At 39.5% G+C, this 24514-nt stretch overlaps 1 protein-coding gene across 3 annotated transcripts in view; it reads left to right on the forward strand.

Annotated features, from left to right (window-relative positions):
- Positions 1-24514, forward strand: part of GSAP (gamma-secretase activating protein) — an 88582-nt gene that overhangs the window by 46683 nt on the left and 17385 nt on the right. For 2 of the 3 annotated variants that reach the window (XM_054563942.1, XM_054563944.1), the window contains 10 exons: positions 805-882; positions 2207-2284; positions 5488-5580; positions 5716-5933; positions 7471-7540; positions 8052-8134; positions 10807-10860; positions 21801-21929; positions 22789-22847; positions 23543-23574. In XM_054563942.1, coding sequence (XP_054419917.1) covers positions 805-882; positions 2207-2284; positions 5488-5580; positions 5716-5933; positions 7471-7540; positions 8052-8134; positions 10807-10860; positions 21801-21929; positions 22789-22847; positions 23543-23574 — 894 coding nt within the window. The remainder of the gene's footprint in view (positions 1-804; positions 883-2206; positions 2285-5487; positions 5581-5715; positions 5934-7470; positions 7541-8051; positions 8135-10806; positions 10861-21800; positions 21930-22788; positions 22848-23542; positions 23575-24514) is intronic. The other variant, XM_054563943.1, reaches the window with a different exon arrangement.

Consider the following 24514-nt stretch of genomic DNA (forward strand, 5'->3'; position numbering starts at 1 on the left):
ACTAAAAATTTCTTTCTCCTTGTGATCATGGAACATAAAAGAACAGGATAAACCAGTTGTTTTTTTGCTGGTATTATGTTTATTATGTGAAAGTAGTTAAAGTGCTACATGGGACTTTTCTAACTCTTATAATTATTATTTTTGTTTATGCTTTAATATAGCATTATTTTTATTCATAGTGTGTCTGCTATAATTTTAAAGAACAGTTATATCATTGTTTACTCAGTAACCATAACAGTAATTTTATATCTAACAGAATCTGATAAAGTTATTCTTTTCTGTTTATTTTCTGTTTAAGATATTATAATAAAATGTACTTCTAAATATATTGCTGTCTTAAATGTCATTAAAAATAGTCACAGTCTGCCTTTTATTCTACATAAATAAGAAGACTAAAAACTTTCTGTAGCGAGGAGACACATTTTTGATAAACTGAGGTCTATAGGTATTAGTAATAACTGGAAGGCAAGCTGGATGAGAGGGCAGGGCAGTGCATGTATGTTAGGAGAATCTCATGAAATTTTGCAAACTTCTCTATTCTCCCCTGATTTCATACACAGGAATGTGTCCTTATTCATTTTTCCTTCCCCTCGAAGCCCACCACAATACACTGCTTATAGTGTGTGCTGAGTAATGGTTGAATTGAAATTTCTCAGCAACTTGTTAATAGACCACTTCTAGAATTTGGGAATAACCTATGAAGTAAATTGAAGTTAAGACATCTAAAGGAATACAAGAAAGGTTAAGTGGGTTAGGAATCTCTTTATTTGTTTATGATTATACTAAATACCTTCTCACTTCTAGGAAGTTTATGTGTGTGTTACAGCCCGAAGTTCGACTCTCAGGAACCAATCACATATTCAGTGTTTTACTTTCATAAAGGTACTTTTCATTTATTTTGTGTTTTACCTTTACGTAATCACTTTTTCCAAACAGTAGCAAATTTGATAGATTTTAGTATTGTTAAGTACATTGTATACATGTATACCTATATAATAAATGCTTTCTGAAGAAGTTTGCTAGCAATGAATATTAAGTTAGCTAAATATTTTTATATACTGTATGCTTTTTATCCTGATCTATATCTTTTTCTAGGTCTATAGATCAATACTAATGGACGTATTTGTCCAAAGTGTGTTTGTTTGCTTTGTTTTGTTATTACTAGTTGCAAAAAGTCAATAGATTTAACTTACAAAGATAACTAAGGTTTTAGTTAAAAGCTTCCATGATCTCAGACCTTAACAGTTCTTAGACCTAAGATATGTTTATTTCATTTCACCCATCTGTGACCCCAAAAACTGATATGTCAACAGTCAGCCTGGGGAGCAGGAGTGAAGTGTCCAATCTTTCTCAAATCTGTAGGTGGTCACAGTGTGTCCTTTAATAGTTTTAGTCTGAACCATGCTAAGGAGTATTTATACTGCTTATTTAGTTCCTTAAACTTTGGTACTTATGTAGTATATACTGTAGGTGAAGGTAAAATTTTTTAAAGATGGATTTTTTTTCAAAATTGAAAAAATATTATGCCAGGCCACACAAATTTATTATTCTGCAAGTGTGCCTAATATTTCCTTCAGAAGTTAGAGATCAAAGTAAGAAAAGTTTAATAACTTAATAAAGAAGAAAATAAAAGTAACTTAACTGGACATACATACATGCTTTAATGGTGTAAGTTTGATATGTTGTGGGAAACTTTCACACATTTTTCTAATTATTAAAACCAGTAAATAAAACTTTTCTGAAGATGAATAAGAGTTAGAAAAGTGGAGAGTGCAGCCTAATACGTTGAGTTTAGTAGATAGTCTAATACCTTGATAACTCAAAGTGGAATTACAAAAATGATTCAGAGAAGTCTCCGAGGGTCTTAATTTTTCAGGAGTGTGAGCCACCTAGTCTCCTCCCCCTGTTGGATGCCTAAGTACCTTACTTTAGATCGTTCCCTTCCAGTACAACCTACCTGTTAAGGTCTAAGATTATACCTAAGCCCAGAACATCTGGAATGAGACTGCACTGAGGTCATCCACCCTTAATGCCAGCTTTTGGAGAATGATGGGGAACCATGAAATCTAGAAGTCAAAGGTGCTTGCTCGGCCAGTGTCACAGGTGCTAAATGTTGAGAGTATTACATAGGGTCACTGCCTTAGGTGGAATAATAGCTCTTTGTTTCTCGACATGCTTTGTCTCGCTTCATGTTCTCTCTCCACAGGCTACAGCAAGACCTTCACCGTTGCTCGTGGGAGTGCTCAGTCACGGATGACAAAGGGCATTACTTTTCTTAACCTTGGTGAGTAATAGAGAGTGGTATCTCTCTGATCCTTCCCTCCAGTACATGTTATGCCTCAGCCTTCTATATCTCATTTCCTTCTCCGTGCACCATTTTTTCTCATGCCTCTTTGGGACTTGGACTGCAGTGACAGTCACTGACCTTTGTGAAGCCCGATAGGTGAAGGTTTTCTCTGGAAACAACCCCCACCCCCAACTCCATTAACCTTGATGGGGGTCTTGGGTGAGGAATGCATTTCTCTTTTTAGAGAACCTGCACGGTGAGCTTTCTTATGTTCTCAATAGCAATCATCAAAATCATTTTGTTAGTATAAAAATGATGATAATGGATGAGATGCTTCCTAAAAGTCTATGAGAAAGAATACATCATGTTGGCCCTTGATTCTAGAGAGGACAAAGACATTTGGGAAGTTGTCTATCCCCTGTTGCTAATTGCTAAAAGCTTCCAGTCCCACAATTGATTTATGGATCAGCTTGAGTGAGTTGTTTTTCATTGAGTAAATATGGTAAAGGGAACTTGAGTTGCATGAAGGGAGACTGTGAGGAAGAAAATAAAGAAGGGGTTTATCGTATCTCTCTCCTGAAAGTGGCTTTTCCATGCTAATTGGGATGTGGCGCACAAAGAGTTTAGCACAAGGCTGAACAACAGAACTGCTGCTTGCTTACATATGGACCATGGCACAACATTTAAAAAGGAAAAGCTATGTGACAAAGGTTTAGGAAGATGTGATGTGAGGGAACTGGGCAAAATTGATAAGAATGCTTATAAAAAGATTTTTATTTGGAAGAATACTGTTGGTGAGGTGAGATAATTTATGCTGAGTGGGCCAGTATGTGCCAGATTTTGTCATGAGCTCTGAACTGTGGGAAATAGCCTTAGGGAGGCCTGGTGCTACTGCTTCCTGCAGTAAGAGATAGGTACAAGATTTCTTGAGACTTTATTCTTATCAGCATCCATCGCAAGAGTGATATGGGAAACTTTCCACTAAAAAGCAGCATTTTATGAGGTCAAAGTTATCCTTCCCTTTTTTTAGCCTCAGGAATGACTCTTGAAAGGCAGGAGTGATTTAATCTGTGGTATTCAGAATGTGGAGAAGGCAGAAATACAAGGGCTGTGTGAAAAGAGGCTCTTCCACAGGTCTTCTTTCCTCCTTAGACACATTTTATAGGCACAAAATTGTATCCAGTCAAAACTGTTCTTGAGGTAATTTTTATGCCAACAATATTGGCTTTTTGAGTGATGTGTTTTTTTGCTATTAATTGCCTGCAATTTCCCTGAATTGCTGCTCTGTTAAAAGTGGCTTAGATTAACTGAAACATTTTTAAAAATAGAGTTTTTGGGGAAATTTTTAATGAACCCCCAAGCACCACTATATAAGAAAGATGTGTTTATAAATAAAAATCTTCCCTTTAGAAAAGTGAATACTATATGCTGTTTTATTTAAGTTATCTTTATTATGACAATAATTTTGCTTGGTGATGATAATGAAAAAACTGAGGCTCAGAAGGGCTGAGAGATGTGCCCAGGCTTCCTCTAAAAGAAGTGTCTTCTAAAATAGTGTCTCTTATCAGGGGCACTATTTTAGTTTCTTATTTCTTCTGTAACCAATCACTGTAAATTTAGGGCTTAAAGCAACACAAACATTCTCTTGGGGTTCTGAAGGTTAGAATTCTGAAATGAGCCTTGAGGAGTGAAAATCAGCATGTGGACAGAAATGGCTCTTTCTGGAGATGCCAGGGGAAAAAAGGTTCTTTGCTCCCTATGGCATTTCTTGGCTCGTGACAACATTACTTCAGGCTCTCTTATCATATGCTTTTCTCTTCTGTAGTCAAATCTTCCTCTTAGAAAAACATTTGTGATTACATTGGGTCCACTGGATAATCCAGAATACTGTTCCCATCTGAAGGTCCTTAATCATACCTGCAAAGTCCCTTTTACCACTCAAAGTAACATATTCATAGGCTCTGATGATTAGCACACGAATGTCTTTGGAGGCCATCATTCAGCTTACCACAGACACTATTGACATTTTCGGTGAGACAATGATTCTTTGTGTGAGAGCACACTGAGGGATTTAATTGACATCCTTGGAGCCCACTCATCAAATGGCAATAGGAATCCCCCTCCACCCCAATGACTGTGACAACCTAAGACATTTCCAATATATTTCCAAATGCCCCCTCCCCCAGGGCCAGGGTACTATCCTAATTAACTGGTTAACCTAGGTCATTTGATGCCCAAACCCTTACCTCTGTACCCTACTTAAGCATTTTAGCATCACTTGCTCTGTGGTGACTGGTTAGAGTCTTACATCCTCTTCCCTTTACTTTGCACAGATGCCTTCTGTGCAAATGATTAGCACATATTTCTTTGCTTCTTTGGAAAATAAGATTCCAGCTGGCTCACTTATAATCTAAATGTTTCATCTGTATGAAATTCACTACAATCATGTGAATATCTGTTTTCCTCAGATCCTAGACAAACTATTGGTACTTCTACCCTCCCATTCTCCAGAAATCTATTTTTATACCTTGGTTCAATCTATGTACAAGTGTTCTTGGTACAAAATTATCTAGTACAGGGACCATGAAGGGGTGAATTCTAGGCAGCTAGATATGCAAGGAAATAAATTAGTACTTCATATAGTGTCAGAATGCCTGCAGAGATTATGTTTTGATGAACATCAATTTAAGAGTTCTCTAAACAAAATGATGATGATGATGACAATAATGATGGTGGCAGTGATAGGATGACTATGATGACAATGATGAATAGATAATTACATGAAACTAAATTATTTAGAGCATCCCCAAACTGGCAGAAACTGTGAAGGAAATTCCCATTATAAGCTATTCCCAGTTTGTCAGATTAAGGAATAATTCATGTTGCTTAATATCTTCTATTTTAATTTGCTTTCAAAGATCATTTAGATACATATAAAGCCACAATTCACTTAGAAACAAAACTACAGATTAAATTAAGGTAACCATGGCTAAATGTCTGAGTAAAATTAGCCACAGAAGAAATAAATGAGATCTTGCAAGTAATATGAAATGCACCAACATCGAATAGCTTATTATCACATTGATCAAAACTTTTGTGTTTTAACAGATTAAAAAAAGTAGGGATACTGTGAAGTTCGGGGCTTTGTACCTGCATAGCTCCTACCACATGTAGATGACTGAAATCTTTCTCTTCTACAGAATACTACATAGCTGTTTACTTACCTGGTCATTTCTTTCATCTACTTAACATTCAACATCCAGATCTGATCTGCCACAGTCTGTTTTTGACAGGTATGGCTCTAGTTTTTCCCTCATGAACATGGTTCATTTGGATTTGTTTTGACTTTAGTGGTTATGTTTGGGTGAGAGGGGTTCCTATTATTTGTCGGTCTTTATTTATTTGTTTGTTTGTTTGTTTTTGGCTAGGAAGCAATGATGTGATCGATATGCTACCTCATAGTCCTTTGCAATCGCTGTCAGGGTCCCTGGTACTGGATTCGTGTTCTGGAAAGCTCTACAGAGTGCTCCTGAACGAGTCCCGTTTACTCCAGTCCCTCTGGCACACCCGGCCGGACTGGGAGAAGATGGCGGTGCTGCACTGCCTGCTCTCCTGTGGCCAAGACCCACAGTTTGTGGAAGCCAAGGTGGGAGCACAGCTCAAGTTTAAAAATTGGCAAATAGGCAATGTCAGATGTATTTATTTAGTGGTTGAACATGAACACCAGTTATTTTTGTTTGTTAACAATTAATTGAGGTTTATGGTCTCCATCCTGACTCGAATATATTTTTCTCCTGTGCTTCTTTTTAATGGATCCCAACCAGAGCTCATACTGAGTGTGTGTCTGTTCTTTTGACTACTCTTTTTTCAATATTATAAATAAATATTTAGCTACATTAGTAACATTCTAAGGAAGTGCTCAGTAGGTAACGAGTTTCTCAAATATTTACTTTTTTACCTGTTCCGTATTTGGTGTGTATTGTCAAATGGACTAAAGTCTGGTGGAATGTGTTTTATTAAAAATTACATTTAAATTTCACATTTAGTTTACAGAGCACTTTTACACATTCTGTCATTTAATTTTACAGTTGTCCTACGAAGTCAGAGACTTAGTTGGGACCAGTGTGTGGTTGCATAATTGAAAAAAAAGATATCTTAAACATTTTGTTTTAACCTAAAACATATAAATGTACATTTATTCAGTTATCTAAAGCCCTTTATTTATATGTCAGCTAACTGAAGTTCAAAATCATTTGTCTTACATTACACCACTAGTAATGTATTGTCTTTTATTTCCTGTTAATTTCTTCCTTTTCTTTTTCTAAGGAGAGCAATAATTTCAAAGCAATCTGTATAGATAGGGCAATTTTTCTCAATCATTTAAAGTTGTCTCATGTATACCTAGTTTTTTAGGAAGTGTTTTAGAGTCTTTTTAAAGCATCCAACTTTTGTTGACCCAACAACATTCTTTTTGCATACATATTTCGATTGCTTATGCTAATAGTTTATTAAATTACCTAATTGTGAAAATAAGCACAATTAGCATGAATAGGTGTGGAAAAAACAAATTATTGGCAGGAGCAGAAATGTGAGAGTCCACTGTGGCTAGGAAAGCTGTATAGTACCTGTCAATTCTAAGGTAGGTACTGCGGGGCTTTATTCCACTGGGAGATGTGGATGGTTTTGGAGGCTTATGAGAGAGAGCTGTAGATATCACAGGGATTATCCCCTCCTTGAGAGCATAGTACAGTGCTGCTCATAAGAGTTAAATACTGTGACAATGTTCATATTGATTCCTGAGCAGGAATTCAGACCCAAATCTGCTGCCTCCAGGTTTAGTGGTTTGCTTTCTCCTTTACCCCACAGCTCTTCCCACTGGTCCTTTGCCAGAATACGGCCTCCTCTAGCAAAAACAGACCTTAGGTTGAGGGAGATTTATTTGGATTCCAGCCAAGGGCACTTATTAAAAAGGCCTATATAAAAGGGGCTCATTTATAATACTGTTTTACCCATACAGTCTTCCATTATGTGTCTTGTGGTAGTATAGAAGTGAGTGTATGCTTAGGCAATTCCAAAATAAATGTAGAATTTACAAGATTTATATATATTTTTTATACTTCTTTGATAGTGGGAACAGGGTGTAGATTCAAATATTAACCAAATTGTCTCTTTATTTTTTAAAGATTATTCAGTGGATTTCTGAGAATATCTCTGCCTGCTATTCATTTGACCCCATTCAGGAATTTATAATTGGTAGGTGTTGCTCATGTTGCATCCTTAACCCTTTTACCTGCGGGTAAACAGTAAACTGTTAATGCCTCAACTTGTCAAAATGCTGGCTGGGAGCTTCCCCCTCCTGGCTCTATTGTAGTCAGCAGCTAATTAAATTTCATTCTCTTGTGGTTTTGTGAGAAGCTGTGGCTGTTCAGAGATTGATGAGATATAAGATAAGATTTTGATTCTATAACCTCATCAATGATTTTTTTCCCTATAAAATGTAGCTTCTTAAGCTCAGTTTTGTGTTTGCCAATTTGATATGAAGTAGTATAATGCTATTTGGACAGATATGAGTGCCAAATAATTTTTAAAAAATTTATTCTCATTGTCAAAAGCAGAACCTGAACATTTTAATCATTAGATAAAATTATAATGGATAGCATTTAGAGGATGAAAACTTTTGTTTTCTCATTTTTGGCAAAGTAACAGTCCACTGCCTGATTATTATTAAACCATGTCTATTTTTTTCTTCCAAAACCCTGCTCAGCTTCTTCATATTGGAGCATATACCCTGAGACAAGTAACATGGATACACTTCTGCCATATTCTTCAGTGCTCACTTGGAATACAGTAAGTTAATGCTTTTGTGTTCCTTATGTAATTAAAATTGACTCACAATTGTCAGTTGTAGGTCATCTCTGTAACAGTGACCAAGGTTTTGATTTCATTTTGATTTTGACCGATAAGGAACTGAATTGGTGTTTTCTGGCAGAAAAATAATCCCTGATGTTGGCTAAAGGTATTTATAAAACAGGAGAATTGAGGAGATGGCGTAGGATATTTGTCACTCTTTCTACTACCAACCAGAGCTAAGCCTTTATCATCTTTAAACGGTATTTTAGTTTTATTAGCACCTAGAGTGGATTAAAGTATTTCTTAGGGTTTTATAAATGAGGAACGCTGGACCACTGCTGTTAATCTGCCTGGTTCTCTTTACTTGGTAGATTAGCACCTTCATGGCCCCTTTTCCCAGGCTTACAAAGAATGTCTGTAATAACTCTAGAGCTTTATGATCAGTAACAGTCAGTAATCTTAAGCAAATTCACTCATTTAACCTTCTCTTCCTGTTGGTCCAGACCTCCTCTATTTTAATTAGGGAGTACTGAGCTAAAGCATTGTTCATTTTCTCTTGAACGTGATGCAATGAACTGCACTTTGTTGGATCGGAAAGTGAAAATCATGTACAGGCCTCCCCTGAAAAAAGTTCTGCTTCCTCTCCTTTCAGATTCAGATGTCAGAACTACATGCTTAGTCTTGAGACAGAGGTTTGTATCAAGAAGGCATTTAGAAAAATATATTTAACTCAGATAACACGGACCTAGGAAAAGACATACCAGGATAAATTGTGACACTTGCCGTTTTGTATTTAGATTGTTTAAATACAGCCCTTAAAAAAGATGTATCAGGTGTGTTTGATTACTATCTCAGTTTTTGATAGGCACAATGTTAGTGTTTTGCTTAAGTCCCTTCGTTCTTGTCTTTTACTGTTAGAATTATTAAACTTTCATGTGTCACTATAGAATTATGAGGGGAAGACCTGAGCTTGTTCCTTTTCAGGTCCTCACTGTTTTAAGAACCCTTGTGAATATATGTGCAGACTCTGTGGTAATGTGGCAGGAAGTTTGCAGGTTGAACTACCCAGTGTCAGGAAATGCACATCTCAGCTTCCTCTGCTTACCACCCGTCCTTAGTCTTGCAGTCTGGTCCTGTTGGCCTCAGTTTGGTGGGGTAGGAACAGGACCTCGAGTTGCTAGGGTTGTGTTTCAAGATGGAGTACGTCAGCTTGACAGGCAAGTCTTCACTCTTGTATTTCACGTGACTTTGTGTGGCAGAGGAGCTACTGTGGACATATAAAGTGACATCTTACAAAAAGTGCACTATGAAAACCCCCAAAGTTATAACCACCTGTGTACTAAGCTTCTTTTATGGCTTACCATGTTGCTTTAAAGTTTTTGTGGTCAGAGTAGGTTACCTTAAAAGTTTCTTCTAATTCTGAAATTATGTAAGTTTATGCTTATCTTTAGCAACAAAGCGAATTACTTATTTTTCTTTTCTCTAATCTGCAAATGCTCTTAATGCTACACCCTTTGTAAATACTTGTAACAATAGAAAACATTAATTTCACACATCTGTATGGAGGCATATTATTTCTGTAAATAGTTGAATTAGATTTTTTAAGATACTAGAAAATACAGTGCTCTTACACATTGATAATCTTGAGTTATGCTCTGTAAACAATTAGACTTGTTATACCTATTCTAAGATGTTATTTAAAACCTACAGGTATAGCAAAATTGTAATGCGTTTTTTTTGAAGTGTCCTATGTTATGAAGCACACAGAAGATTTTTATCATAGGCTTTTTATTCTCCGAGTGGAGAACTCAGTTGCTTGAATGTTCTAGAAGTTTATGTCTACATTGTTGCCATTCCCTTTTCACAGGTATATTGTATTCAATAAAATTCAGGATATTTAAGTCCTATCCATGTCAGGTTTTATTTCTATATAACACCTTCCAGGTTATTTTCTCAAATATTATTTACTTCTTTAGGAAATGAAAGATGAATTGACTAATTGAAAGCTGATATACCTAATTCACACAGAAATACACTTTGAAAATAACAATGAATAAAGAGCAATTTTGATGTTACTTAAGTGTTTGAACGCTCACTAATTAGCAAAAAGTTAAACTGGGACTTGCTGAGGTGACTTGTGCATCCTCCACATCTGCTGTGGTGATAGAGTGGCCTCAGCTTCATGGGGATCTCTTAGCTCTGAAATGATGAGTGAGGATGAGGTGCAGAAGCATTTTCTATTAAGGTCATACAAGAATCCCATTAATCATGGTTCCTTCTAGGGAGGAGGGGCCAACTGTAGTGCACCGAAATGAAAGAGAGGAAGAGGGAGGAAGGATTACAAAACATGGAAAATGGCCCCTCCCCATTATTACACTCATAGTGTGAATGGAAATATGTAAACAACATACTATTTGCTCTGTATTTCTTCATTAATCTTTCTTTTAGAGACAGTGTCAGCTATTACCATCGTAAATTTCAATAATATTTTTCTTCCTGAGGAAAGAGATAGGCTGTGTTCACTGTTATTTATAAACCCCAACGTTTATTTAAAGCAGAGGTTAGAAAACTGGAAGCTGCCCTCAGCTTCTGTCTACACAGAAAACACTTCCTGAAGGCTTTTTAGCTTGTGGTAGTTGATATTGTGGCCTGTTTCTCCCCCACTCTAGGAAATTCCTGGAATAACCCTTGTGACAGAAGAGATCACGTTGCCTCTAATGAAGGTGAGTCCCATGTAGTCAGAGATGTACAGGCACAGGCACACTTGGCTTCCTTGCTGCCTCCACACTCAACTGGCATTGAACCTCTGCTGCCCAAGCATTATGCTGGTTCCAAAAGGAACTGTGAACTGTCAGGAGGATGGAGGTAAAGTTTAGGGCTCGTTTTCTAGAAAATTCTTACTAAGTCTTTAAGGATGTTATCATGCCATTCTCAGGAATGCTCTTTGAACGGGGAAATTTTCTGAAGATAGAGAATTACAGGGTTTAACATAAACCATGTAGAACTAGCACTTTCTACTGTGCTTCAAACCCATCAGTTCTTGTATATTATCTTACAGGGCCTGAAGTTTTCTACTTCATTTGTGCTGTCACCCCCTCATAACAAACAAACACACCCATTAAGTAACCTGGCTGGGACTATTGAATTTCCTCCTGGTTCTAAGAACAGGTTTTCTGTTCTCATGAAAGACCTGCACTGGCTGGTTGTGGTCTCAGCTGAGCTTCCGTACACCTCCTTCCTGCCCACTAAGCGGTAGCTATTAGTGTCTTTCTGTAATCTGGTGGTTTTATAGGAATTTCTGAATACAATACAGAGGTAGGGTGGGTGAGTAGAAGAGAATGTACATGTAGTTAAAAAATAGGGATTATTTTAGCACAGTTCCTTGAAGCTTCTTTGTTGTTTGTGGCATTGCCTCCTATTAATTGTAGATTGTTGTGTACTGGGAAATCTCAGCTTTTGTCAGCAGGCCACGCAATGTGCTGCTGTCTTTTCTTTACATTTGATTCTGTTGGATCCACGAATGGTTGGCTAGGCCGGGGCAGCTGGGGGAAAGCCATGGGCATAGGAGGTCACAGGAAGCCCCAGAGATGGGAGACCGCCAACAGGGGCAGGCTTAGTGGTTCTGGTTTTGGTCCTGAGAAGGGCACTTTAAGGAGAGACTTGGAGGGGAATGTTTGTAGACCACTGTGAAGCTCTACCAAGGAAGGAAGATAAAAGGAAAAGAAAAGTTCGATTAATAGTTTCAAAGGTTCTTATTAAGAGCCTTCATCCTTTCATTTCATTGTTTCTGCTTCTACAATTCATCCTGCCAAACCCAGAAATTGTTTAATGGACACACAACAAACCAGTGAAAAGAATTTAAAAAAGAAAAAGATTTCACCAATCATTCAACAGCTCCTATCCATATCAACTGTCTATTTCTCTCCATTTATTCTTGGTCTTTGAGATGGGTATGCATTTTTACCTACTTGTAATGGCAATCTGGAAATATTTAATAAAGGTTAAAAATTATATCATAAACATTTTTATGTTGATACATAAATATCATAATTATGATTGCTAATGACTTCATGGAATCTACTGGGTTGCTGTATCTAAATTACTTAATCATTCTTCTGTTTTGGGATATTTAGTTTGTCTCCAGCCCACACTTTAAAAACATTGCTATTACTAATAATATTGCAGTGAATATTTTTACGCAGACAGCTTTTCTTTGGATTTACTCCACTAATGATAAATGCACAGGAATATTATTAGGCAAATGGCTATGACAATTTTTATAGCCTTTAATTCTTTTTCCTTAATTGTCACCTGAGGACATGTTTCCATTGACTTTCAGAGAGAGAGAGGAAAGCAGAGAGAGAGAAAAAGAGAGAGAGAGAGAAAGAAACATCAACTCGAGATGGAAACATTGACTGGCTCCCTCCTGCACACACCCCAGCTGGGGATCGAACCCACAACCCTTGGTGCACAGACTGTTACTCCAACCAACTGAGCCATGTGGCCAGGGCTAGGCTTTTATTCTTATTGAAAAATTGATAGTCAAAAAACTGTGATACCTTACATTGTTACAAGGGATTTATGAGTGTATTATTTTATTATAATATCAACATTGTGTATTTTTATTTTAAAAATCTAAGTATGATGGGAAGATTCTCTTAAAATTTTTACCCATTGTCTTATTCCAAGAATATGATTTGGCTTTGCTCAGGAACAAAGTAGCTAAATTTTGCACTCTCTGGTTTTTAGCTTTGTTTTTTTCTGTGTGTGTAAAATGATGTGTTTTTATGTTGTTCATGTATATACATTTTTTCCTTGGCTATTCATTCTGCCTTCTCACTTTTTCTCCTCTTTCCATTAACTATTTGCAAACAAGCGTGGGAGTTCTTTGGCGACTCCGCATGTGCCCAGAGGTTAGCAGAAGTGTTGCCTAGCACAAATTTGAACTGTAGATCACATCACGATCTACCTGATTGATGGGGAAGGCAGACGTGTACTGCTGGGACTGACCTCGGGCTCAGAAGATATCGGTACTGGGTTCGGTTTGGCTAGCGCCTTCACCCTGACCCCAATCGCTCAGCCTGGGAGAATAATCGGCACTTTCCAGTCCACAGGACACCTGGCCTGGATCTCTCTCATTTGTTCCCCATCTCTGCTTGAATAACACCCAACACTATGAACTGCTGCCATTGACCTAATTCTTCTACCCTAAGTCCCAACTTAAGTATATTGTGAGGGGTCTGGTTACAGTCGCACGTCCCACCTCTGCTCCTCTCCCAGCCCCAGTGATGAGACTGTTTTCGCCATGCCTACCTGACAGAAGTGGCTCTGAGCACCTATGGCCTGAATACATTGCCTTTTGAATGCATGCCTGCTGCCAGGCTTTCCACAAGGCCCAAGGGACACCGCACTGTTTATCTGACCTGCACTTGCTTCCATTCTCCTTGGTGTGACTGCCCTGATACAGGGTCGCGAGAGGGAAGGGGAAATAAAACAGACACATGCTTTCCTCCTACACTTTCTGTAAATAGTTTTAGTTTAAAGTAGAGTACTTTACAGACAATATACAAGGGTAGGCAAAAGTAAGTACAAAAGTATAATACAAATAAATAATATAATAATTAATAAATAATAGTACTATAACCAAAGAAACCAGGGCTTGGACATGTGGCGCCTTGCCACATGACCCAACAATTAGTGTTGAAGGAAACAGGCTTTTATTAACAGAGTTCCAACCTTGGGGCGGGGGTGGGGTGCTGAGAGCACTCCTCCCCAGAGCCCTGTTCTCCCATGAGACCCAGAACTTCCCTTGTTCCCCAAAAGGCTATAAGCCAAAACCATGTGCAGAAGTTCCCCATGTCCTTATCTGTTCTTAAGCTGACTGTGCAAACAGGTCTCCATTCCCTCTGGAACGAGCACTTGTGGGTTTCAGTCGCCATCCTCTCTCCTTCGTGATCTGGGGCGTGCTGTTCTCAGCCTCCATTTAGTGATTCAGGGAAACACATGCTGCATTTCACTGGATGATGGTAGAGTCCAGGATGGCACATGTCCCAAGAGAGTGGCTTCTCCGAACGTTCTTCAGAGAAGCAGAAGTCTGCAGTTCAACATTTGTGGTCATAGTGCAGCTCCAAGCATCTCCCACAAATCTGTGCTTGGTTAGGCAGGTCCTCGCACAGCTCCATCAGCTGTGCTGCGCGCCCGCTCTTACTCCAAGCCACGAGGCTTCCTTCTCGTGGCAGACCCTGTCCTACACACGGCTGCCTCTTACACACTAGACCTCATGGTGGACGGGGCCCTTTCTACACTCTTCCAAACTGCATGACTGCTGTTTCTTGTGGCGGACTCTCTTTACACCCTTTCCTCCCATGTGGCTTCTTCTCCCTTCTTCTCTCTCAGCCTGCCCTTATTTTAAGTGCTCAGCCTGGAACTTCCTATGTCACCTTATATATGGCTCCTCCTATGATATGCCACTTTTGCCAGTTCTCCCATAGCTTTTCCTTTCTTTTGGCTGCTATCTTTAGTCGGAGTAGGAGTTCCCTGTGACACAGGGGCATCTGCCTCTCCTGGCGATGTCAGGAGTCACTATATGCTCTTTGGTCCTGTACACCTTTCACCCTTGGCGGGGGTGCTGCCCTTCAGCCAAGGTTTGGCTATTAACTTGCCATTGTTGTGCAAAGTATCCTAAATGCTGTGTCATCCACTTTCTCCTTCCCCCAATCACAGTTTGTGGGGAATATGCTCTGCGATTTTCTGGGGAAATCCACTCTGCAGCCCATTGTAATACAAGAATAAACTCTGTGTTTTGTGTACTCCCAACTGTAAACCTAATTTTGCCAGCCTTGTATGAACATGTTAGGGTGTGTAAACCAGTTGAATTAGAAGATTGTCGCTTGAAGGACAGAAGTCTTCCTCACTTAATAAAAGGACTTCCAAAAATTTTTTAAAAATGAAACAGTAAGTGTACTGAAACAAGTCTTACCCTAAAAGAAATGCCATCAAGAGTGACTTCCTGCCCTGGCGGCTGCGGCTCAGCTGGTAGGAGTGTCCTCCTGTGACTGAAGGACTGCAGCTCCGATCCCTGGTCCGGGAGCGTGAGGCCCAATCCCCAGTCCAGGTGCCTACGGGAGGCAACCAATCCATGTTTCTCTTGCACAGTGATGTTTCTCTGTCTCTCCCTCCCCCATTCTCTAAAAGCAATGAAAAAATATGTCCCCAGATAAGGATTAAAAAAAAAAAGAGTGACTTTCTAGCTTTGGCCAATTGGAGCATCACCCTGTACACCAAAAAGTTCTGGATTTAGTCCCCGGTGGGGGAGTGTATGAGAGGAAACTGATTGATGTTTCTCTCTCACACTGATGATTTTTTTTTTCTCTCTTTCTCTCTTTTCCCTTCTGTAAAGTCAGTGAACATATTTTTGGGTGAGAATTTAAATAAATAAATAAACAAACAAATACAAAGAGTGACTTCGTAAGAGTATTTTATCCCTTCTTAAAACATAGTTTTATCTAGGGAAATTGCAACTTTTGTAAAAGGTTAAAAATTAGCCTTGATTTCATAATGAGAAGAGAGACTATTAAAATTGTCCTACCACAGGAAGCATGTACAGATTAAAAAAGAGAATCAATAACTTACTTGAATATATAGATAAAAATTGAAAGAGCATGCCACAAATGTAGTATTATATTTTTTACCCAAGTATTTTTTAAGCCAGACATCTTTAGTTTTATTTTGTAAAGTAAGGAAGCCTTTTACATAATCATTTGTTTAGAGATTATTCACCATCTGACCCTAAGACTGGGAAGTCCAAAAAGATGAAAGGCCCTTCCCACCTATGATCACTCAGAAGTGAGGGTGTTACTGCAAGTGTCTCCCAGGTGTCTAAACGCCCCTGAGCAACTGGGAAATGAGTAGTTGACACCTGGGCTGTTCTCCACTTACAGACTTGTTTATTTAATTATGCATCTTCACTTAAAAAGTTTATAAAAATACTGTTTTAACTGGGCAAAGCGTGAGTATAATTAATTGCTTACTGAAACACAAAGACACCTTTTCCTTGACTTTCCAATACAGAAAACCACCATCACTTAAATAAGAGGTTTCTTAGAAATCCAAAGTATCAGTTTGATCACAGTTTAACAGCTTACAATTTTTAACAATTAGATTGCTGCTTTGACTCAATGTAGCATTATTAGAAATATCAATTGGTTATGTGGGAACCAGTAATTGATTTTCCAAAGTTCAGTTTATACATATGTGATGTTGTGTTATAACTAGAAATATATATATTTGGTCTTCATCCATAGTTCCTGGCACAGAGCTCCCCAAATCCTTAAAATTTCCTAAGTGATAAGCACTATAGGGACATCTTTTATTACACTATTTATTGTTTCCAGTTCCTGAAATAGCTCCACAACACAAAGTTGAGAAGGTTTTTTGTTATGTCTAACAAGCCTCTGTCAAACACATCTGAGTTTATGTTAATAAGGTGACTTTTGAAAAGCACCTAAGGATGGGGACCTGAGAAACAACCTTGTGATTAGAGGGCTGACACTTTCAGCCCCACCCCCACTCCCTACCTCCTGAGGTGACGGTGGCGAGAATTGAGTTCATTCACCAATGGGTGATGATTTAATGAACCATGCCTTTGTGAGGAGGCCCAGCTGAAGAGGTTTGGAGAGCTTCTGGGCTGGATAAACATGTGGAGGTGCTGGAAGCGTGCTGTGCGTGGAGAAGCCGTGGAACTCAGTGCCCCTTTCCACATACCTTGCTCCATAAATCTCTTCCATATGGCTCTTCCTGAGTTGTATCTTTTTATAACAAGTAAACTGTTTCCTGAGTTCTGTGAACAACTGTAGCAAATTATCAAACCCAAGGAAGACGTTCTGGAATCTTCCAACTTATACACCTGTCATTTAGAAGCACAAGTGACTTGTGACTGACATCTGAAGTGGGGGGCTAATTTCATAGGACCCTAACCTGTGGCATCTAATTCTGTCTCTAGATAGATAGTGTCAGAATTAAGTTAAATGGTTGGATACCCAACTGATGTCGGAGAACTGATGGATGTGGGGAAAAATCCCTTTACACCTTTAGTGACCAGAAGTGAAGTATTCTGTGACTAGACTATTGTAGAGAAAAAATATTGTGGAGTTTTTCCTATACTACCTAGTTTCTGGCACAGTGAGTTATGGAAAGTATAATTAATATTGTAAAACATAATTTTACGATGCTACCAAGAAAACCCCACTACTTATTAGAAATAGAACACCAGGCTGATAAATTCACTCCTGTCATATCTGTAGAGACGGGGGTAACCAGTTTACTTCCTAGGTTATGAAATTGAGGAACAGACCCAGGATCAAGGATTCTTGTTTTTATTTCTCTCCTACTGTTCACTAGGCTGTGCTGCTCTTATTCATAGTTTTGGTTGGAGACATAATGTTTAATTCTTAAAGTTGAGAGGAGGGAAATACCTTAGCATTGACTTTCTCAGGATATATGTTGATTTTGAGATGGAATAATTTAGAGCCATATTTAATGATTACATTAAAAATTCAGCCATGAAAAATGGCTAAGAGAGCTACCCAGCTAGGCAAAGAACAGAGGTGCCTTTTTTTTTGTTTTTTGGGGTTTTTTAACTAGATTTTTGGGAGGAAGGAGGAAGTCCATTTATAAATAGGAGAACTTGCGCTTGCAACATGCAATCCCCTTACAGGAAGCCTCTGTGAAACTGAGTCCAGGCTCGTCCCACTCACTGCCTGGCAGTCAGTAAGTTGAGTGACAAGGTGCTGGGGCAAGAAAAAGTGACTTTATTTATTTGGAAAACCAGCAAACTGAGAAGATGGCAGACTAGCTTCCTAAAGAACCATCTTGAGAAAGTATAGAACTCAGGCTTCTTTTATATCAAGGGAAGGGGAAAACAGGAGATGCAAGAAGTGATTGAGGATAAAAGGCAACTGGGCACCAGCAGGGGTCTGAGGAAGATTGTGAAACTTCTTTGTTCTTAGCTTGTTGACTCTAGCTGATGTGAGTCCAATCATTTGGTTCCTGCAAATCATTGATAAACAGTTATTATTTTTGTATATACTTCCCTTGTCTCCTCTGGTAAGGCACTGTTTTTGTAAATTTCAAGGTAGAAGTGGAACTCCTCTAATGACTAGCATGTCTACATTCAAGACAAAGCCAAAGCCATTAGCCTGAAGGCCATGGAACAAAGCAGGCTGGAGTCAGAGAGGCTGAGCATTTCACTCTGTTACAGCCTAAGTTCCAGTTGCTACAGCACCTTGGCTTAGTGTGGTACCTTGCCACCTTTATGAACTTATGGCTGTTTCTATTTTATTCTGTCTGTGCTGGAGGTAGTGGGTCATTGTGTTTCTCTGGGCTGCAAGTAAAAGCTGATACTGAGGTGGTATCCACTGAAGAGCTCAGCTCACTGATACTTTAGCTCTGCTAGTTGAGCCCTGGGCATGGAGGGTGAAGGTTCTCTCTCAGTTGGCTTCCTCTCCTGTAAGAAGATGCTAGTTAATCAGAAGACCTAGGACCAAAGCCAGAGGGCTGTTTAGAAATGAAGGGTAGATGTTTCTTTCTGACAGTAATTTGCAGATAAGCCAGTACCATAGGACTTTTTTTTTTAATTAACTGGCAATCCAAATCATAAATGAGAAACAATCCCTTACTGCAACTTTTGTCCTTTTGTTCAATTAATAGTTGTGATGGTCGACATTTGTTAATTACTTTATGTCATCCTAAGAGACAAAAAGATTATTTCTCAAGAAGAGACTTCGTTCAAAATCAAAGTTTAAAACACCCCTTTGTGCAGGAAAATGCTTCTGGACATTTGCTAAAGTATCTACTGGCTTCTAACACCAAGTCTCCCAAAAGCAGCTATATTCATGGGTATTTTTCTTATGAAACTTTTTGTGTGGGTGTGTATTTTAAAGCTTTATGAGTTCTGATTAAGTAGCTGGCCTTGTGCTTCTTACACTGCTGTGGCTCTCACTTTGCTCAGTTGGTTATGATGAATACAGCACTTAGTACTCAACTAGTTACATAAGGGCTAGTTGACTGTTTGGAGTGGTTTTCTCTGCTCCCAGGTTGGCTGTAAGGATGTGATTGTGCAGCTTCTACCCCCCAACCCCAATATTATGTTACAGTAGCTAAAATTTTATCTTGGGCTTCTTTTATTCTCTGGATTAATGAGCACTCTGGTGTTAACTTGGCATTTGAGATCTTTCACAAATTGTCCCTAACCTCCTCTCTAATGCTGTCTCCTATAACTTAACTCAATCACAAGTCTTCCTCAGCCTATACGCCAGAGGTATAGACTGATGAAGATGTTTGAGGGTGGGAGGGAGACTGGGGTTACCTGGACATGCTCCAGCAGTGCCCCAGTCCTGGCTGAGCTTTAGGATTGGGGGTGGGAGGCTTGTTAAACTCAGGAGGCTTAGGTTGCACCTCAAACCAGTTAAATCTCCAGAGGATGGGATCCAGGTGGTTGCTGAAGTTTGGAATCAACTCTGGAGGCAGATATCTAGCTACACAGAGAATGAAGTGTTGTTGGTTGCTTTCTCCAATGCTCTGCCTCTGGTCTAAACCCCGAACCCACATTTGAGTCTCTCAATCTTCACTCGCCTCCTCAGAGCCACACCTGGAACATCTTTTCCTTATCCTTCACTTAACTCAAATCCATTTCATCCTCTGGGTCTCATCTATTAACCAGACTTCCAAATAGACCTTCCAATTTACAATGATGTCCATGAATTTTTATAACTCAAAAAGTTGCATCACTAATCCAGTAGATACTGCAGAGTGACATGTGCTACAGATTGTTTTTCTCTGTACTCTCTTAAGAGCTATAGTACAACATTCAGCCGACTGACCTCCTTGAAAAATCTGTTTATGTTAAAATACTTTGGGGACTTTTGGCTAACAGTGTTTCTTATTTTTTATAAAAGCTGTTGTTGTTATTGTTTAAAACTTCAATTTTTTCCCCTTCAAACTGACTGCTTTTGAACAATTCATGGACTCCTTAAAAATTTTGGTGCAAACTATATACCTTCCCAGAAAAATGCTCATACAAATACACACTCCATTTCATACACCGCCAGTGAGTCATGAGCCCCTTTGAAGCCTGTCCATGGACTTATTTTACCTATTTTTTCTCAGTTAAGAAAAGGGATTTTAAAAATGGGGGAGCAAGGAAAAGGAAGGTAATTTGGGAGAGATCTTTTCTTTGGAGCCACAGCGTAGGTGTGTGAGGGGGTCTTCTGACAGGAGAGTGGCACTTGTTCTGAAAGGAAGAGGCCCCGTGACAGGTAGAAGGACATCAGCATTCCTCCCCTCACACACCTTGTCCTGAGCAAAGTCTGGCAACCACATAGTGGGACTCCTGTGCAAAGCAGGCAGAGCTAACTGCTGATCTGACCACTAGATGTCACCACAACACCAGTTGTGTGCCTGAACCCAGAGGCAGAACCGCAAGAAAGCTGTAGTGACATCTCATCAGTGACCTAGTACTGTCAAATGTCGCCAGGGCTTGCTTTCATTATTATTATTTCTTTGTTACGAGGGAGACCAAAGGGTGGATAAAGATACAGTCAGTATAAATAGATGGAAAGGGAAAGAAAAGTTGAATGAGACAGGTCAAGTGGGAGTATGACCTAACTCGAGTGTTCAGATTTCCCCTATAAGTGACACTTTCTTGAAAATAGTTCTCTGTCTGGGTGATAAGGAGTGTTGGCTGGACTGGACTTTCAGGCACTTAAAACAGCAAGTTATTACTATGTAAGTCACTTTACAGATACTTCAAAATCCATTTTGAACCAATTGTGGCTATCCTTTTAATAAGAATTTGGATAGTGTGCTCTCATTTAACATAAGGGCATTTTCTTGATTGAGGCATATTTCATTTCTCTTTTTTTCCTTGTGGTATAGCCAAGTCTGCTACCAGAGTAGGCATTAGCTCACTTTGTTTTATGGCCACACATTGCACCCTTGGCCTCAGTCAAATCTTTATAATTGCATATTTTTGGTAATAACATGTGTATCCTAAATTTATCTTCATTGACTTAAAAAACAGTTTGTGTCTGTATATCCTTCAACATTAAAAATGGTATTAATATTGCATTTAATTTAAAATTGGACATAATGGATGCATTCTTGCTTCAGGGTAGTACAATTATTATATCAATAAGTCAAAGACCTAGGTAGGATGCCAACTATTCTGTTCTGGAGTATTTTGACAACTGAATGTGAAACTAGTTCACTTCCTTTGGAAGTAAATAAGCTTAGTGTGAAAGTAAGCTTATTCCACCTGCTCCAAATCTTGTGAACATTCTCTGACTGAACATGGCATTGTTGATACAACACATGTGTTTAGCATAGGCAGACCTGCTTAACCTTAACACAGAGGAGTCATATCAGTGTGGTATAAAAGAAGGTAGGAGAGGAAGTGGGGAAGGCAAGACTCTTTAAGTCTATTTTTAGAATCCCTATTGGGATGAGAATACCATTCTTTGCGGAAAGTATTCCCTTGGAAATGCTGCTCTGCAAGAGCTGAGCAAGTAAGGCAGCCCAGCTGGCAGCAAGGCTTGCGTGGTCCTCCTGGAGAGTTTGGCCAGCAGGGCCAGCTGCTCAAGCTCACTGATGTTTTTGTCTCGTTCAGGTGCATAGCTTTAAGAACTACTGGGAAAAACTGAATGCCAACCTGGAATATGTCAAGTACTCCAAGGCACACTTACATTATAACAACAGCGTGGTCAGGAGAGAGTGGCACAGCTTGATCTCGGAAGAGGTATGTGTGGGTTCATGAGAACAAAGCAAGAAGCGAAGGTATAATGTGTTAGATCCAGGTGATGCCCGCAAGTCACAAGGCGGGCTTACATTTGCAGCACGCTCCCCGGTTGCCAGGCGCTTTTACATGTTTGCGGCTGATCTCCCCATAGGCAGACAGAGGTGCTTCTCTGATGCTTCTTTGGGTGATGGAACCATTTTGTATCTTGATAGTGGTGGTATGTGAATCTACGCATGTGATAAAGTGACATAGACTTACACATGCATTGTACCAGTGTCAGCTTCCTGGCTTGGGGAGTGTACCACATGTGGTCATTTATATAAGGTGTAAACATTGGGGAGATCTCAGGTGATCTCAGGTGATCAGGTACCTGAGATCTCTCTGTAGTATTGTTGTATATGGTTGTAGTGTTGTTGTATGTAATATGTAATTGACGTGCAACTTCCTGTAAATCTATAATAGTTTTAGAAAAACAAGTTTTTAAATAATCTAGGTATTTTAGCCTTGGCTGGTGTGGCTCAGTGGATTGAGTGCTGGCCTGCTAACTGAAGGGTCACCAGTTTGATTCCCAGTCTAGGGCACATGCCCTGACTGAGGGCCAGGTCCCCAGTAGGGGACGTGAGAAGCGACTGCACATTGATGTTTCTCTCCCTCTCTCCTTCTTCCCTTCTCTTCTCTAAAAAAATAAATAAATAAAATCTTTAAAAAAAAATCTAAGTATTTTACCTGAGTGTTTTTACTTGGAAAGTATATTTCTTTTTCCTGAAACTCTTAATTGCATTACGTTATGTCCTTGATGTGAAAAATGTCACCCGCAAGACCTCCACCTTTCACACCTCTGGCATGTTCTCACTCCTAGAAAACAGGAAAAAGAAGGTCCAAGGTGTATGTGAGGAACATTCTTGATAATGCAGTAAAGTAAGTAAAAATTGGGATTATTGCATCTGTAAGATGATTATAATTTGAAATTATTTTGTTGGCTACCTTTCATGGAAATACCTTCCTTCCTTTGTGTATCCTTTGTGTGTGATACTGTCAGCCTAATGAATGCACCCACTTGGGCCCTATCCTAGAATTTGATGCTGGAGTTTCTAGTGGGCAAGTTTATCTGTTAAGCCTACCAGGTTTGCATCCCATGGATGGATGATTTATAAAGAAATGGTATAGAAAGCTCTTATTAATTGAGCACTTTGTGGGGAATGTACAGATAGTAGGCTGATTTTAAAAAGTGTTAGTGGGCTGGTGAGCTTGCTCTTATTTTGAAAGCAGATCTTTTGGATAGTGAGTCATCTTAAAGTGCTGCAAGTATAGGCCCCATTCCAACCTCTGGTTTATTTTCTGTTCCCATTATTTCCAATAACTGAGAGCTGCAATTGTTCTAAATTATTGTCATTGTTTGCGCTAAAGGGCTTTGAGTTTTGTCATTGCCTGATGTGGCTTTTACCAAGTTGATTAAAGTTTCTTGAGGTTTTCACCAGCATGAGAACAGTTTCTGCAGTGGTATTATGGGTTTTTAAAGAATGATATCCTTGTATGGTATAGTGGCTTTCATTTAAAAAAAAAACCCAAAACAATGCTTCCTGTGTGAGTAACATTGACTAATTTCTTTGTAGGGTGATTTCGAACCTGGAAGCAAGGAATTTGGGTAAGAAAAGACCTGTAATAAAAAGCCTTCTGGACTTCAGTCAGTGTCTTGTTTGTCACACTGTTCATCCTTCCACTGTGGGTTGGCAAGAAAAACACTCCCAGCAGTGTAATGAAGGCAGCACCCTTTAACATCTTCCTGTCAGAGTGGCCGCCCAGCTCCTTCCGGGTCTGTCCTGGAACCAGGACCTTCAGGGACAGCTGCTGAATGTATTTTTGCCGGAGGGGTCCCTCAGTGTTGGCCTTCTGGTTTTCATTATTTTTCCTCACAGAATTGATTTAATTAGTATGCCCTCTGGCTATATCCACAGAATGCACTTTGGAAATTCCCTTGGCTTAGGGCTGCTTTCTCTCCAGCTGTCTGATCACACAGGGGCCTTGACTTGTATGTTCCTTGCATTCCGGTTGACACTTGCACACTCACTGGGCTAGGTCCTAGGGGTGCACAGGTGAGGAGCCTCTAGGTAAGCACTGTGACTGTTGGGGAAGAGCGTGGGCTTGGAGCCAGACAGCACTGGACTTAATTCCAGCTTGGCCACATGCTGTGTCCTCTTAGGCAAGCCATTTATCCATTTTGTGTGGTCCTCCTCAGAGCGAGGGCGAGGAGAAAAGGAGAGTAAGTGGGGCAATGTTTGCAGCACCTAGTACGGAGCTTGGCGCCTGTGGGATACCTGGTGTGGCTGGTTGATCCCTAGTGCATGAGAAAGAAGTGCTAACGTAATTTCTAAGTCAGGTGACAGGTGTCATGTAACCGCAGGGCGCAGGGGTGAGGGGCTAGGCCAGGAGAGTCTTGACAAACAAGGGGGTCTCAGCTGGATGAAACTGGGGGAAGACGATGGTAAGCGTGTTCAGGGAAAAGTCCTTTGGTGGTTTTGTCAGGGGAACCCTTTCATGGCTCCTAAAAGTCAGTCTCTATTTAAGAAGCTGTTGTTTTATATCTC

The sequence above is a fragment of the Pteronotus mesoamericanus genome, unplaced genomic scaffold (genome assembly GCF_021234165.1).
Source record: "Pteronotus mesoamericanus isolate MK-2021 breed Mesoamerican mustached bat unplaced genomic scaffold, CSHL_Meso_final scaffold_85, whole genome shotgun sequence".
NCBI classification, from domain to species: Eukaryota; Metazoa; Chordata; class Mammalia; order Chiroptera; family Mormoopidae; genus Pteronotus; species Pteronotus mesoamericanus.